Below are 12,955 nucleotides of genomic sequence, written 5' to 3'. Positions count from 1 at the left end.
CCACCTGTCTCTGTCTACATTTCATGATAAAATGAGTGCTTTGCAAAAAATGTTAGCCTTTTTGTTGTAAATATAAAGGGGAAGAGCTGTTTCTTAAAGTCGTCACTTTTACATTAAGCCCGTGCTTTAGAGGGTGGCTGTCAAGTACTTGTCGCCCCTATTGTATGAGATAGTACAGCCCTTTAGGAAGCTTAGATCCTAATTCACTGTGAGTAAAAACAGTGATACTTTATGGTGAGAACGTCAACCAAACCAAATTTCAATTTTTAATAAAAATAACTTTGAATCATGTTAACGATTAAAAAGTATATAATACTTAGCTCAGTTCTTCTTGGTTAATGAAATATCTATGTTAATGTGAAGATAAGTATTTAGAATTATGATTAAAGTGATGATTTTATGTAGGAATTATGATCCTACTGCTATTATATATATTTTTTCTTATCGAGTGCATATTTTCTACTGTCTTACACCCCCTTACCTACCCCACCCCACCCCCTCTTGGAAACATGTTTCCCAGGGACACGGTATTGAGGTACTCTGTATGCTGCAGTTTAACAATAAACATTTATTAAGAGCCTACCCTGTGTTAGTACTAATATCATTAATTAATCATCTGGACCAGCTTGATGAACCTGTTTTCTCTATGCTGTTGATATTAGTACTTTCCACTGAAAATTACCTTAATGTGTGTCAATACTGGCCTTGCAGAAAGCACTCATGACCTTTCTGTTGCCAAACCCAGGATACACTTTCTCGCCTTACCTTATAGACCCTATTCATTATACCCTGCTTAGTACATTTTATTGCCGGGCCCGTATGACACCATTCTTTTGTACTTTTCTCCCTGCCTCCCTGCCTACTCTTCATTGTTTGTGGCTTGCTAATCTTTTGTGTCACCTACACCCACAGCTCTCACTACCATACCATATTCTGTGAGATTCCATTCTTTTCCCCCCTGGTCCTTTTTCCTTTCAAAGCTTGGGCAACTTCAAGTTCCAGTGGTCACCAGTGTGACGGTGACTGCCAAGTCAGGATCTTTAAGCCCAGACCTTGCTCTTGACACAGACCACTTGATCATTTGACGTTAGTCATCACTGAATCAATAACGTCTCCCCCTCCCCAGGCGTTTTCCCTCCTATATTTTCTGTTAGTAAATAGCATCACCGTCAGTCAGCTGAGGTGCCTCAGGCACTTGCACCCTTCACGTCCGTTCAGCAAGCTCTAGTCCATTTCCTGCGTTTCTCAAAACTGCTCTCTCCTTCCACTTGTTGCCTTTACTCTGACTACTAACGGGCGTCCTTGCCTTGACTGGTAACCTACTCGGGCCTACCCATCAAGCCACTCTAGCCAGAGGGAGTTTCCTAAAATACAGTCTGAGCCCGAACACCCCTCTGCTTAAAATCCACACACATACCCCTTACCTGTTTAGTTCACAGGCTATTTCGAACCAGGCTGGCCCCTGTCCGCTTCCTCAGCCTTGTCCCATGCTGCCCACGTTCACCTTTGACCCCCTGCCACACCACACTGGGTGTTGGTACCCATGGCTCCAGGTCTTCAGATGGTTCTTATTTGCCTTCTTTCCATTGCTAATTCCTACTTGTCCTTGAAGACTCAAAATCAACTTGGCTCCTTAAAAAAATTTTATTTGAATGTCTGTTTCCTCCATGGACCAGACTGTATATTCCTCCAGGTGATGCTGCTGTCATTCAACTATTTAGTTTTCCTGCTTTTACCATGTTAAGAAATTGAAGGATAAAAACCATATCATAATATCAATAGATGCAGAAAAAGCTTTCAACAAAATTCAACACCCATTTATGCTAAACTCTCCAGAAAGGCATAGAGGGAACTTACCTCAATATAATAAAGGCCGTATATGACAAACCCACAGCCAACATCATTCTCAATGGTGGAAAACTGAAACCATTTCCACTAAGATCAGGAACAAGACAAGGCTGCCCACTCTCACCACTATTATTCAACATAGTTTTGGAAGTTTTAGCCAGAGCGATCAGAGATGAAAAAGAAATAAAAGAAATCCAAATCGGAAAAGAAGGAGTAAAACTGTCACTGTTTGCAGATGACATGATACTATACGTAGAGAATCCTAAAGATGCTACCAGAAAACTACTAGAGCTAATCAATGAATTTGGTAAAGTAGCAGGATACAAAATTAATGCACAGAAATCTCTTGCATTCCTATACACTAATGATGAAAAATCTGAAAGAGAAATTAAGGAAACACTCCCATTTACCATTGCAACAAAAAGAATAAAATACCTAGAAATAAACCTACCTAAGGAGACAAAAGGCCTGTATGCAGAAAATTATAAGACACTGATGAAAGAAATTAAAGATGATAAACAGATGGAGAGATATACCATGTTCTTGGATTGGAAGAATCAACATTGTGAAAATGACTATACTACCCAAAGCAACCTACAGATTCAATGCAATCTCTACCAAACTATCAATGGCATTTTTCACAGAACTAGAACAAAAAAGTTCACAATTCGAATGGAAACACAAAGGACCCCAAATAGCCAAAGCAATCTTGAGAAAGAAAAACGGAGCTGGAAGATTCAGGCTCCCGGACTTCAGACCATACTACAAAGCTACAGTAATCAAGACAGTATGGTACTGGCACACAAACAGAAAGATAGATCAATGGAACAAGATAGAAAGCCCAGAGATAAACCCACACATACATGGTCACCTTATTTTTGTTAAAGGAGGCAAGAATATACAATGGAGAAAAGACAGCCTCTTCAATAAGTGGTGCTGGGAAAACTGGACAGCTACATGGAAAAGGAGGAAATTAGAACACTCCCTAACACCATACACAGAAATAAACTCAAAATGGATTAAAGACCTAAATGTAAAGGCCAAACACTATAAAACTCTTACAGGAAAACATAGGCAGAACACTCTTGACATAAACCACAGCAAGATCCTTTTTGACCCACCTCCTAGAGAAATGGAAATAAAAACAAACAAATGGGACCTAATGAAACTTAGACGTTTTTGCACAGCAAAGGAAACCATAAACAAGAATGGGAGAAAATATTTGCAAACGAAGCAACTGCCAAATGATTAACCTCCAAAATATACAAGCAGCTCATGCAGCTCAATATCAAAAAAACAAACAACCCAATCCAAAAATGGGCAGAAGACCTAAATAGACATTTCTCTTTCCTTTTGTTTGTTCACTTGTTTTTTAGATTCCACATGTAAGTGAAATGATGCTGTATTTGTCTTCCTCTGTCATTAAATTCATTTAAAAAATCTTTCCTGTATATTTGTACTTTGATTGCAAAGTGCCTCAAGTCCGTATTGGAAACAGGGTACAAAGTCATTTTTATTAAATCACTAAAAATTATTACAGCCTTACTGTACCCAAGTCAAACAACAGAGAAGTGACTACAAAATCCCTTGCCCTGCCCCCATCTATGTAACCAGTTAACAGCATTTGCAAATAACTGTAATGTCCCATTTCTCCAACCTCAGTTTCCTCCTCTGTAAAATCTAGGCTGCCTGCAATACTAAATATCCTCTACGTCCTCGTCTGCTGAGATTTTGTTGAACTTTTCTTTCTATACTTTATATAACACAATGCACATAATGTACGGAATATAGATTTTTAAATTATGCATTTTGCACGCTGCTTTTTCAACTTTCATACACGTCTTCCCTTGCCAAATCGCAATACGTCAGAGGGCGTCTACCCCAGATTAATCAGACAATTTGAAAACATAGCTTTATATTCGTCTTATGTTTTCTTTTTTGAAAGCTTGCCTGACAAATTTCCTTCTCTAGAACAATGGCTACTTTAGAGTTCTTTATCAGTCACGTGAGGCTAACAACCCCTCATGATAATCAGGTTGCTCTGAGGATGTGATGAGATTAGATGTGGGATGGGACTCATAAGTGCTGGCCATTTGTACTTCCTTCTCCCTGCAAAGCCTGGAGAGTGAAAAGAAGTCGGGGGTAGGGGGGTTCTTAATTAATTATCGTCCACCCCCGCCTGAGCAGGTATGTGGAGCAGAGAGCTCTGTAGAGGAGATTTCCACGTGAGGTTTCTCTTTCTTTCCCCTGCCGTCTACACCTACATCCAAAGCCGGTTCTACCGATCCCCAGAGGTGATCCTGGGCCATCCCTACAACATGGCCATTGATATGTGGAGCCTGGGCTGCATCATGGCCGAGCTGTACACGGGCTACCCCCTGTTCCCTGGGGAGAACGAGGTGGAGCAGCTAGCCTGCATCATGGAGGTGGGGGGGACCCGGCTGCCTTCCAGCCGATGCCCTCGGGAGGGGTAACTTCCGCTCCCAGACTCCAGGCTGCATCGGACTCGCCTAGGGCAATGGCCTGCATCCGTTTACGGGACAGGGTTGGATGTTTTGAAATTATGTACGCTTCTGAGTTGACATCTAACCTTTTTATCATAAATTTAAGTAACTGCAAAGGATGTAACTTCCAGCATATTGTGAATAGTGACATTTAAAATAAAACTGTTATACCGGTCTTTCAAATATATTCCAAAGAATCTAAAAACCAGGCTGACGTGACACCCATTGAAATCTGCGCGCTGTTCAGTTGTTAGTTACCATCTTAACTTTCTGGGAAGAATATCACCCAATGAAAAGGCTTTACTAAGACTCTCATACGATTATTTATTATACCTGCTATTCTTTTACTTAAAGGCATCTTGTTAAGCCAAATTAGACGACGTGGGAGAAAATAATCCTAAAAATTGGAAATTTCACATTTTAGGATTTCCCCAGGGAACAGAGATATTTTTGACTCTGAACAAAGACATATCTAATTCCTCTCTCTCTCAACCTATCTATCCATTCATCCCAAATCTCCATTTTCTAGATTGTCTTCAAGGTTGGTTGGGGAGACACATACATCCTTGAGAATTAATGTAGAGATTCATCTTATGGTTGAAACTGATAATAAAGTATTCCACTAATTTAGTTAGTAGTAGCTATAAATGATAGCTGTGGTGGGATGAACACTGCCCTGGAGATCAGTAAACCCGGAGGCTCTTGCTGCGTAAGAAAGGACGTTATTGGGAGCTGCATCGTCATCCGTGTTTCCCAAATTTTATTTGATTATAAGAATCATTTGGGTTCTTGGGGAAAATGCTAATCCCCAGGATCCTCCTATGGTATAGTGTGTTTGAGGTGGGACTCAGGAGTCTGTATGTTTTTTACAGCAGCTTATGATGAGGCGAGTTTGGAAACACTATATCCACTTAAGTTCTTGGCTCTCCCTTCCCCAGGTTTGGGCTGCCGACAGGTCCTCAGCCCCCAGCGACTCCTAGTTAATACCCTTAATTAAGAGGAAAGTTGTTTCTTCAAAGGTAGCAAGATATGTAGGTGCTCCAGGCAGCAAGAGGAGGTGGGGAGAATAATGAGATATTGGGGAAGGTCAGAGAGGTAGGAAAAACTTGTACAAGAAAAGCAATTACATAAAGATGACTGTAGGAGCTATGTTATTTGTAAGCCCGTGAATCTAATTCTTCTTTGGCCATTTATGAAAAGACGATATAGGATAAGGTGGGAGCCCTGGTGCCACAGTCAAAAAGGAGTTCACAGGACCTATGCCCTATGCAGTACCCCCAGCCCATTTTTTTCTATATAAACACACAGATACCCATGTGTGTATATACACACATACACACATTCATGGGCTCTTCTAGGAATTCAGTAAGAGCAGGTGTTCTGTTGGACGCCCTGCAAATTGTATTGGTTGCAAAAGTAATTAGAAGCATTTCATTATGTACTTTCCAGGATGTCCATTGTATGAACCCCGAGTTTTTGTGAGAATTTCATGGAATGTGTCAATTTTGCATGTGTGTATATACATATCCGCCCTTTTACATGTATATTTACAAGGTGTGAGCATACATGGTCACCTCTCTGAACATGCTCACCACGACCTAGATGTCCAAACGAATGGTCCTGCCTTCAAGGCATTGCACTGTTTTCTCAGGCCACCTTTGGACCTGTCTTCAGGGGTTTCTTTTCAGCAATGACAGAAGATACATTTGGTGAGGGCTTTAATCAGTGGAAATGGCTGAAGAAAATCATTCCAAGCAGTGTCTTAAGCCACCAATCAAGTTTGATCATTCCAGTTATGGACAAAATTTTGACACGACTGTAAACATAAGAAATGAGGTTAACTTGCTTGTGTGGCTTGTACATGACCTCTGAAAGTCAGTCCTCCTACAATGACTTTCCTGTTATTCCCCATGGGTGTCCCAAATTCTCATGTTTTGGGGTGAGGAAGGATCAAGGGCATAGATAAGCCAAGAATGGACAACAGGCTTTTTGTTCAGAGTGGACCGTTTCTGTCACTTCAGATTTACTTTATTATTATCATCGTCATCATCATCATCATTATCGTTAGTATTTTACGTTGGTTAATGTTAAACCATTAAAATCATTTGATTGATTCCAGGAGGAGGAGGTGGTGGCTCAGAACATGCCGAGTAGTAGGAAGTTATTTGTAAAAGTAAATTGTATTCATTGGATAATGTACATGTGGTTATTTTAAACTAAGACTGCGGGTGTGTTTGTCTGTGTGTGAGGGGGCGGGAGAGCTGCAGAGACCACTCCCAGAAGCAGCATGGTTGAGTGAACAGCTGTGATGTGACCAATGCATATTCACACCTGGAACTAAACACATAATGTTGTATCTCTAAAGATTCCAAAGGTTTTCCTAAAAATATAACCAACAACAGGGGGAAAAAAGGATACCCGGATTCCAAGGATCTCACCATGGTGCTGAAAACCTACGACACCGGTTTCCTGGACTTTCTGAGAAAGTGTTTGGTGTGAGTTTTGTCAGGGTGTCTTTGCTTCTGGGTTTCCTCTTAAATACTGTACTTTCCCACATGTTTGCTGGTGAAAGTCTGGGGCTGGGAGGCAGTCATGGGACATAATAAACACGGACCATAGATCTTTAGAGTCTACGAGATGCTTTCCTATCTGTTGCCTCATCAGACTGCTCTCTCCACTGTCCATCCTGTGTGGTCAGTGGGACAGACGACTTGATGTTTTGAGACATGGAGCCTGAGGCTTGAGAGATTAAGTGACTTGCCCTGGGTTACACAGCGTGTGGGTCGAGCTTGCTTCCTTCTTGCCCTGACTGCCTGGAAGCAAGGTTGTAGGCAAGTCCTCAATGTTTTCTGCTTCATGAACTGAAGCCCAGGTCTTCAGAGAGTCTGTTGTATCAATAACTATTTGCATACATGCCCAGTACAAGCTGGTTTCAGGCCCCTTCCCACCCATTCCCCTAGGATTTAGAGTCTAAATCCTCTCATATTAGGGAACTAGGGAAAGGGCAATCTATAAACCATTTATTATGTACAGCTTTTTAGAATCTATAGGCATATTTTGAATCTTAGAAAGTAGGCTCTACACTTCACCCGTCATAGTACTGATAAAAAAAAAAAACCCCAATAGTCCATAAAGCACCTTAGAACAGTACCTAGTTTAGAAGGTATTTAGAAAATACTAGCTGTCGTCACCAATTTTAAAGAGGTTATGCAAGTCTGTCTCCACTGAGTGGCAAATAAATTAGCCACGTGATATTGGACAAGTCATTCTCTCTCTGGGCTTCAGTTTCCTTTTCTGTAGAGTGGGGTATTACTAAGGTCTCTTCCAGCTGTATTAGTCCTGTAACTGTTCGGTATTTTTAGAAGACCATATCTTTATGTTCTCTCATTCCTTCAGTGGGATGGAGTAGTTTTAGCAAAATACTACTCTTCTGGCATTTGTGCATCTGGAGTTTAGGTACTAGCTCAGAATATAAACCACCAGGGACTGCCCAAAGTTTTCCCATCTGTGGGGTCATGCTACCCATCTGAAAAATGGAGACAGAGAAGGATCATGACCCCCACTCCACCCCAGCCTCTTGCTGAGGCGATAGAATGAGTGGCCATTAACTCGTAACAGAAACTCAGTACTGAGACAGAGGTGGGTAATCCAGAAACTCAGAGCCAGGAATGAAATTATTCTCCTTTTTAGTGCAAAGGGCTGGTTGCTCACACCTTGTAAGAGGCAGTCATGCCGTCAGGGCCTGTTGTTTTATTACTTCGTATTTGGCTAATTAGCAAGTCTTTGAGAGACTAAAAGTTTTGGGTCAGATTTAATAGGGATAAATGTAAAGTTCTGTGTCTAGATTTTATAGGCTAACTCTAGGAGTTCAGGAGAGGCGAGGTGTAGCTTAACAGCAGTTCATTGGACAAAGAACTGGGAACTTGAGTTGTTTAGACCTCGATGAGTCTGAAATATTAATGCCATCTCCTTGCAGTTAGTAGCTATTCCCAGCATGACGGACACCAGTTAGATAACAGCTGAGATTTCCTATCTAGGAAGAAACTGATCATGTCATATGGTCAATAATTAATTAGTAGTCATGTAAATGTTTTCAGATAGTTGAAGGGTTGTGACATAAAAGATGGATTAGTTGTCTCATTCTGTGTGATGCTAATGGGTAGAATTTAAGACCGGGTCAAAGTTACTAGGCCAAAAGTCCCTGAGAAGTGAATCTTGGCTCAATCAAAATGAACAACTTTTAAAGAACTGGAGTTTTTTAAAACTGGAATAGCTAGTTCTGTGAGTTAGTGCCATGTTACTAAAATTACTCAAGAAAGGCAAGATGATTCCATGGTGGGTCAAGTGTATTTTGTCAAGTGTATTTTGTTACTGCATTAGCAGTTTGGATTATCTCCAAGTCCCCTCATGATCTTAATATTCTAGTGTTCTATAATGTTCTTTGTAATATATTTGGAGGTCCAAATTCCATAGTTTGGGAATTACAATTAAGCATCTCTTCATTTTGATGTTCTTAGTTTATTAAACCCTAAATCCCACTGGTTTAGACTTTCTATATTTCTTGTAACGGAATTTGGGCTCTGAGATATTCCTTGGCTTGTCATACACATTTTCTAAAAAGATCATTTCCAATAGTTGCCTCCAGGTACTTTAAAATTATATGTCATAAGCTCTGTTCTATGGTCCCTTTGAGTTTTAACATAGCTTAAATGGGTTCTTTAAAAATGAACCATTTTTATATCTTATTGAGGTTCTTTATTGGGGTCTTTGAAAATATTTCATTATTAAAAAGGGAAATAAAATCCTAACCAATGCTGGGCTTTGTTGGTGTGTAGCTGGGAGCCTTCTCTTCGCATGACCCCTGACCAGGCCCTCAAGCATGCTTGGATTCATGAGCCGCGGAACCTCAAAGCACAGCCCAGGCTTCAGACCTTGAGGAAAACCAGTCTCTGTTTCCCTTCTGAGGCCAGGAAGGGCAAGGTTCAAGGGCAACATCACTTGGGCCAAAAAGGTACAGTACCTCAAACAGCCAGTCCTATTCCATAATCCAGGGGGTCAGACATCTCTGGAGGATTGCATGCCAATTTCTCTGAGCTCAACCTTGGTTAATTATTTGGCTTCATCACTACTGGCCTGCCACTTCTCAATTTGGGGATTTTCCTCTTTCAGGAAACTTGGTTGTGGCTGGCTTCTCCTTCTTTTTTGCCCTCATCATTAGGAATTTCCGTGTTTCTCCTATCTCCAATTCCTATTCCCCTCCTTTCCTTTTCTTTCAATGTGTCCTCCTCTGCAAGCCCTATAATTACCTTTTGAATTTTAATCAGATTATGGAATTATGCAAGTATCTTTTATATGCAATATAGCCTCATGGTTATGTACTTGGTCACTGGAGTCAGGCTGCCTGGGATGAAGTCTGGCCCTACCACTTACCAGCTGTGGGCCCTTAGGCAATTTACTTAACCTCTCTGTGCCGCAGTTTCTCCATTTATGAGAATGAGAATAATGCCTATTCTCTCTGGTTGCAGGAAGGATCAAAGGAACCAGTAAGTGTAAAGGGCTTAGAATAATGCCTGGCACACAGAATGTGCTTTACAAATGACTTGTTTTTGTATCCTTACAACCAGATATCCCCAAAATGACTTACAGCCTAATGGACAGTTAGAATGTAATTCATATTTGAACACTTACTTGTTCCTGCTCTCTCCTCTTTGGCAGAGGTGATCCTTCAAATAGAGACTAAAGACAAAATCAAACAGGATCAGAACTCAGGTGGTCAGCAGGGCTCTTCACACAGCTGAAGTCCAGCTGCCTCATCTAGCAGAAGCTTCCGGAAAGCCCGAGGCAGTTGTTGGGCCAGCGGAGTCCAAGACCTCCACAGGACAACAAAACAGAAACCGCTCCCCCAGGGCTTCCCTGGTGGCGCAGTGGTTGAGAGTCTGCCTGCCAATGCAGGGGACACGGGTTCGTGCCCCGGTCTGGGAAGATCCCACATGCCGCGGAGGAGCGGCTGGGCCCGTGAGCCATGGCCGCTGAGCCTGCGCGTCCGGAGCCTGTGCTCTGCAACGGGAGAGGCCATAACAGTGAAAGGCCCGTGTACCCCAAAAAAAGAAACAAAAAAGAAACCGCTCCCCCAAGAACACAAACATTTTACCACCTATCGTGTGACCTGAGAGGAGGGTGTGTCCTGTTCCTTTCCACCAGTGATTTGTATTAGAGACAGCACTTATATTGTACAATACGTAAGACTGTTGTTTTTTAATGCATAAAGGTTTAAAAAAAAAAACACCTCTATTCACATGGCCTATTGGCATGATTCCTATGATGAGGAATTGGAAAGGATGTCCTTGCACCCATGCTCCTTCCTTATGCCCTCAGTCAAATACAACAATGGGTGCCTGTGTGGGGAGATGGGGTGGGGAGAGAGTTAAGTACTCAGTGTTACAGCATCACTGAGAGGATTCTAAATAATAAAAAAACTTTTTTCCTCTTGCCCAAGACAGTTAGTCAGGATTCTGGTTTGAAAATGACAGAAGCTGAGTTCCAACAAGTTTAAACAACAAAGGACATTTATTGGTTTATGTGACTGGGGAATCAGGAGGGGTTAAGTGTAGACACAGCAAGATCTAGGAGTTCAGACAAGATCATGGAGCTCAGACTCCCTCTCCCCCATTATTAGTCTTGCTTCTTTTTATGGTTAACTTGACTCTGAAGACAAAGCTCTGCCCAGAAGTTAAGATGACCACTCTCAGCCAGTCAAAGGATGCAGTCTTCCTGCTGGTAGGAAAGTCTCAGAGGTGATTGATCGGACTTAAAACTCATCACTGTGTCTGAGATACTGGGATCCTCTGATTGGCCAGCCTGGGTCACAAGCCCACAGTGTGGTGTGGTGTGGTGTGGTGGACCACGTGGAGTAGGGGACAACAGGTTTCCCAAAGGATGGAAGACGAGCAAACTACAGGATGTATCCACTCATCCACCACCTGCTCTTCTAGTCTTTACCTACACAAACTCAGTCTGTATATGGTTGTAATTATAGAACAGATAAATGTGTACAAGACACTCAAGATCATAACAACATAAACATCATATGTGGCTTCATAGTTTTCATTTTAGTCAGTGTGTAACTGTCCATGAAGGGAGACACCAGGTAATTGAAGCTATGGGTTTGGATGAGATCACCTAGGGAAGATGGTAGAGAGTAGCAGAGGGTCAAGAGAAAGTCCTGGGTAAGACAAACATGTAAGGGGTTGACAAAGCCGAGTAGAGCCCCTGAGAGACGTAGAAAAATAGGCAAACTAGAAACCAGAGGAGGAGGAAGTTTCTAAAAGGAAGGATGGAGAATAAAAAATAGCTGGAGAATGTAAAATTCAGAAAATGCTTCTAAAGTGGGGTGACATGGACATTAAGTCCGGGCAGTGTCAGAAGAGGTGACTTGTCCCAGGTCCTACAGCCAGAAAGGTACAGAATTGGCAACAGAACTCAGGTATTCTGGACGTTTTTTGACACCGACTGTCTGCAACCACGGATAAAGCTGAGGTGGGCAGTTGTGCTGTGGAGACAGGACAAGAAGCCAAGCCCTGGTCGCCTAATGAAGAGGATTTAGATTGGCTACTGAGAACTACGTACAAGGTTATAAAGGGCTGAAATGACACCTGATAAAACTGTGGCTTATTTTTAGGGACCACTTGAAAGCAGGGGAGCCGCAAGGCACAGACGGGGGGATCCAAAGACAACAGGCCAAACGGCGTGTGGTGGGGTCTCTCAGGCCAGCAGTAGAGCCATCGGGTTCTTTTTTCATTGCTGAGATTGATTCACCTTACCGTCCCACTGGATGCCAAGGAAACAAAATACCCAAAGCCATTTATTTGTAATTTTTTTTAATTTTATGTCCTTGCTCACATGGAGAGGAAAAGGCAAAGTCCAGGGACTAGCACAAGATGACGTGTCTTGGATGTGAGTGGTATGAAGGTGACGCTGGGGCTCTGTGAGGATACGGAGGTGGGGGCTGCGGAGGTGAGAAAGAGGGAGGGGACAAGGGCCGGGCCCAGCGCGGGAAGAGGGGAGAGCAGCAGCGGCCCCATCACAGGTTCACCATCAGCCAGTCCAGCAGCTGCAGCCGCATGACGTTGCCCACCGCCTCGTGCAGCTGTCGTTCCTTCTCATAGCACAGCACCGACTGCAGAACCTCACCTACGCTGCGCCCTTTGTCCACGGCGGCTGCCGAGAGCTGACGTAGCTGAGGGAGGGAAGGAAAGCAGTGGCGGGTGGCAGAGCATCCCACCGAGGGCGGGGAAGGGCTGCCAAGGCGAGGGCAAAAGGGCCCCTGCAGCGGGAGGGCCTCGAGGGAGACACTGAGGAGATGTCCACAACCGGGGCGCTCACTGGCCCGTCTGACAGAAGAAAGGTGGTTACGTCGCCCTTAATTTAAGTAACCTCCCCCTTGTCCGTGATATGGAAAATGTGATTTCCCACTAGGACTAAAAACTTCCGGCTTCCAGTGGGTGTTTGGTCAATGGTGTTCTTGCCTTCTCAGGATTCTAAAGTTCTTAAGTTCACTGTAACATCATAAAACGGGCTCCATCATTGTCCCAAGACTGACAAGG

At 42.8% G+C, this 12,955-nt stretch overlaps 2 protein-coding genes across 2 annotated transcripts in view; one reads left to right on the top strand and one right to left on the bottom strand.

Annotated features, from left to right (window-relative positions):
• The first annotated feature begins 4,124 nt into the window (after nt 1–4,124).
• On the top strand, nt 4,125–10,150 carry DYRK4 (dual specificity tyrosine phosphorylation regulated kinase 4). Its single transcript, XM_007469513.1, has 6 exons — nt 4,125–4,274; nt 6,374–6,428; nt 6,718–6,847; nt 9,188–9,363; nt 9,878–9,895; nt 10,068–10,150. Exons 1-6 carry the CDS (start codon nt 4,167–4,169, stop codon nt 10,148–10,150), a joined length of 570 nt encoding a protein of 189 aa, XP_007469575.1. The 5' UTR covers nt 4,125–4,166.
• A 2,282-nt stretch (nt 10,151–12,432) lies between these two features.
• AKAP3 (A-kinase anchoring protein 3) overlaps nt 12,433–12,955 on the bottom strand; it is a 19,764-nt gene continuing 19,241 nt past the window's right edge. Inside the window, 1 exon segment of the mRNA XM_007469441.1 lies at nt 12,433–12,588. Coding sequence (XP_007469503.1) covers nt 12,433–12,588 — 156 coding nt within the window.

The sequence above is a fragment of the Lipotes vexillifer genome, unplaced genomic scaffold (genome assembly GCF_000442215.2).
Source record: "Lipotes vexillifer unplaced genomic scaffold, Lipotes_vexillifer_v1.1 scaffold395, whole genome shotgun sequence".
Taxonomy (NCBI): domain Eukaryota; kingdom Metazoa; phylum Chordata; class Mammalia; order Artiodactyla; family Lipotidae; genus Lipotes; species Lipotes vexillifer.
This window is presented reverse-complemented; position numbering and strand designations above follow the sequence as displayed.

Bases quoted from the DNA above. Each gene is read 5' to 3' on its own strand.
- DYRK4 (XM_007469513.1), top strand. From the start codon at position 4,167: ATGGCCATTGATATGTGGAGCCTGGGCTGCATCATGGCCGAGCTGTAC. The intron at 4,275-6,373 runs GTGGGGGGGACC...CTGTCACTTCAG, and splicing joins AGCTAGCCTGCATCATGGAG to ATTTACTTTATTATTATCAT. The intron at 6,429-6,717 runs GTTGGTTAATGT...GTATCTCTAAAG, and splicing joins CATTATCGTTAGTATTTTAC to ATTCCAAAGGTTTTCCTAAA.